This window comes from Haplochromis burtoni, unplaced genomic scaffold (assembly GCF_018398535.1).
Source record: "Haplochromis burtoni strain Fernald_Lab_line unplaced genomic scaffold, NCSU_Asbu1 Contig_235, whole genome shotgun sequence".
NCBI lineage: Eukaryota > Metazoa > Chordata > Actinopteri > Cichliformes > Cichlidae > Haplochromis > Haplochromis burtoni.
Window position 1 is genome coordinate 767,120 of NW_024582596.1, and position 2,950 is coordinate 770,069.

At 39.2% G+C, this 2,950-nt stretch overlaps 1 protein-coding gene across 1 annotated transcript in view; it reads left to right on the plus strand.

The window, feature by feature from the left end:
• The window catches only part of thsd7aa (thrombospondin, type I, domain containing 7Aa), a gene marked incomplete in the record, with an annotated part of 199,123 nt that overhangs the window by 185,446 nt on the left and 10,727 nt on the right, over positions 1 to 2,950 (plus strand). Inside the window, 1 exon segment of the mRNA XM_005937818.3 lies at positions 2,614 to 2,821. Within this exon segment, the coding sequence (XP_005937880.2) occupies positions 2,614 to 2,821 (208 nt within the window).

Here is a 2,950-nt window from a genome sequence, read left to right on the forward strand (position 1 = left end):
GAGTTTGCCCCCTCACATATACTAATGTGCCACAAACAGGACTTTAATATCACCAACCATTCCCATGTTATTACGGTGTATCCATATAAATGGCCCACCCTGGAGATTGTTACTCAGAGAGTGAAGGCCTTTAAGTGCTTTCCTCAGACTGTTGTCATGCTGTAATATCAGATTGAATTAATAACTGCTAATGCTTTCAGTTCTTTAATTGGCAGTGAAGAATCTGCAGTCCAGCAAAATTCTGAAAAGAATGATACCTGAGTTAAAGCATGTTTATTCATATGTGTAATTCATTTTTCAGTTTTTCTTGATCACTTTGAGTAGTTCTCAAATGTGGAACACATTTTCCCCACACACATTTCCCATTGTTCTTGTACGCACTGCTGTGTCTACATATTTTTTAATTAGTTTTGATGCATTTCTCAATTGAATTTCACAACTCATCAAAAAAGTTTGTACTTTGGTCAGTCAGAACTACATATCTCTCACTTACCTTAATATTGTTCAGTGTTGCATTAATATTTTCAGTCAATTCAATTCAAACCTTTTCTTCAGTATGTATGAAAGAGTCAGGCCAGTCACACACTGATAGTGAAATTGCCCTTCAACAGAAAACAAACACAAAAACATGTTCTCAGAAGAGGTGTAGTTCAAACAAATAGAAATACGTGTTCACAGACGTGTGTCATAGGTGCATCTCATGTCATGTCATGGATACACTTTCATTATAAGAACATACAGTTAAAAGCACTCCTGAACTTGGTGTTTACAGTTACAGTCTATGAAGAGCATTCTGACTGACGTCCCTGGGAGCTGTAAGTGGTATGGTTAAGTGTTTTGAGAATTTTGAGAAATCAAAATTGGAGTTCAAAGGGCTGGGTTGAAATTTGGCACTTGGTGCATTGGTTTTTCAGCATTTTCAACTTTTCATTTTCAGAAATTTTCAATGATGAAAAACACACCCAAGCTCTCTATGGAGTTTGGAAAGAAAAGCGACAGGACTTTTTAAAGTTTCTTGAAAACCTTTCACTTTTCATCTGAGAAGCTTCTTCAGTTCTAAGAGCAAATGGTGGAGAGTCCCAGATTTTTATGCCCTATTGAGAGTGCCCCTTAAGAAGGTCGTTGACCCGCTATTGATCATCTGCCTAATCACATGAGCAAAGGTATGAAAACAGATGTGGGTCACTATCAGCCAAGTGGTTCAGGACTCTCTAATAGTGACCCACACCCTTTCTGTGAATAACTGCAACCAAATCAGTTTTAGACCAGCTTCAAATCTAGAAACACTTCTGCCAGAAATTGAGGTCATCTCAACCCATATTTTAAGTTTTATGTAAAAGACTTGGATGTTATTTTGTTCTCTTGTCAAAAATAACTATTACCAGTTAACAATAACGCCTATACTATACAGTCTCCCACTGTCTCTGTTAACATATTTCACATGATGCTAAATTCTGCATCAACTCTGCTGACTGGTGCTAAAAATATGAGCATATCCCTCCAGTCATGGCTTAGCTGCACTGGCTTCCTGTCCATTTTAGAATTTAGTTTAAGCTTTAATAATGGCCCTTAATAGACAAGCCCTAGCTTATATTACCAGTCTTACTCATTGACATTCAGTTCCCAGGACTTTCAGTCCACTGGCAAAGATCTCTTAGCCCTTTCCCACTAGTACCTACTTGGCTCAACTTTACTTGGTTTTGAGGGTTTTCCATTAGGTGAAAGTACTTTGTACTACGTACTTTTTTAGGACCTACTCGATCAGGTTCCAAACTATCTAAATTGATCTGATCAACAGACTGACTGGTCAGTCAGTGGCATCATTTGAGGCATTAGAACGACTCCTTCACAAAAATCAAAATTTGAAACCTGGCAACGTGGGAACTGGCTGCACAAAAATCAGCACCGTGTCCAGGAATGAAGTCCAGACACTTACCAGCAGCAGCACGTATATCATGGCCTCAATGCCCTGGATTGTGTGTTGTTTTTGTCCCATGCAAGTGACATCACAGGATTTTTGGCTGCACTGCTATAACAACCCCATGCACGTTAGGTGGTTGTTATACTATTACTCAATTGTAATTAAAAATGACGTAGACTGAGTCGAGTCGAGTCAGTTTGAGCTAAGTAGGTACTAGTGGAAAAGAGGCATGACATGTCCTTAAACAAGGCAACAAAGCCGTTGCAGTCGCTCTGCGACAGTTGTGGAAGCAGTTACTGCTTGACATCAGGCAGCGTTCTTATTACAGGTTTATCAGGAAGACTTAACTTCTCTAAAACAGACTCCAAAACAACTCAAGTTAATCTGGGGATTTTCAAAAACTCATAGTTTATCAACTTTACATGTAATGCAATGAATTGGTCAGATACCAAAACCAAACCATAAAAAGGAAAAAGAAAATATAAAAATGTTGATTGATTGGTATCTGCTGTGAATAAACACCACAAAGCCGTCTTTTCTCCCTTTTTAAAGCAGTTTGAAAATAATTTGACTTCCAGAAACTTTTATTCCTTGTGTTACCTATGGCACATCTCTGCTGCTCAGAGTTTCGTTTACATAGTTTCATATAACAGATTGCATTATGAAATTTCTCTTTCCTGTTTCAGGCGGGTGTGTGCGGCTGTGAAGATGGCTACACTGAAGTGATGACATCTGATGGCTTGCTGGACCAGTGCACTGTCATTCCAGTGCTAGAGATCCCCACTGCAGGTGACAACAAGGCTGACGTTAAGACGATCCGAGGCTTCAACCCCACTCAACCTGCAGCAAGCTCACCAGGCAGGGCAGGACGCACCTGGTTCCTGCAGCCCTTTGGTCCAGGTAACAGAGCCATCTCTAACTGTCAGGTCTATAAGAAATGAGAATATATTTAAACAAGAAGCCCATTATGTGGATGCAATGTTTAATCTCAGAAATGGTAAAATGATTTCTGTAATTTATTTAAAAAAA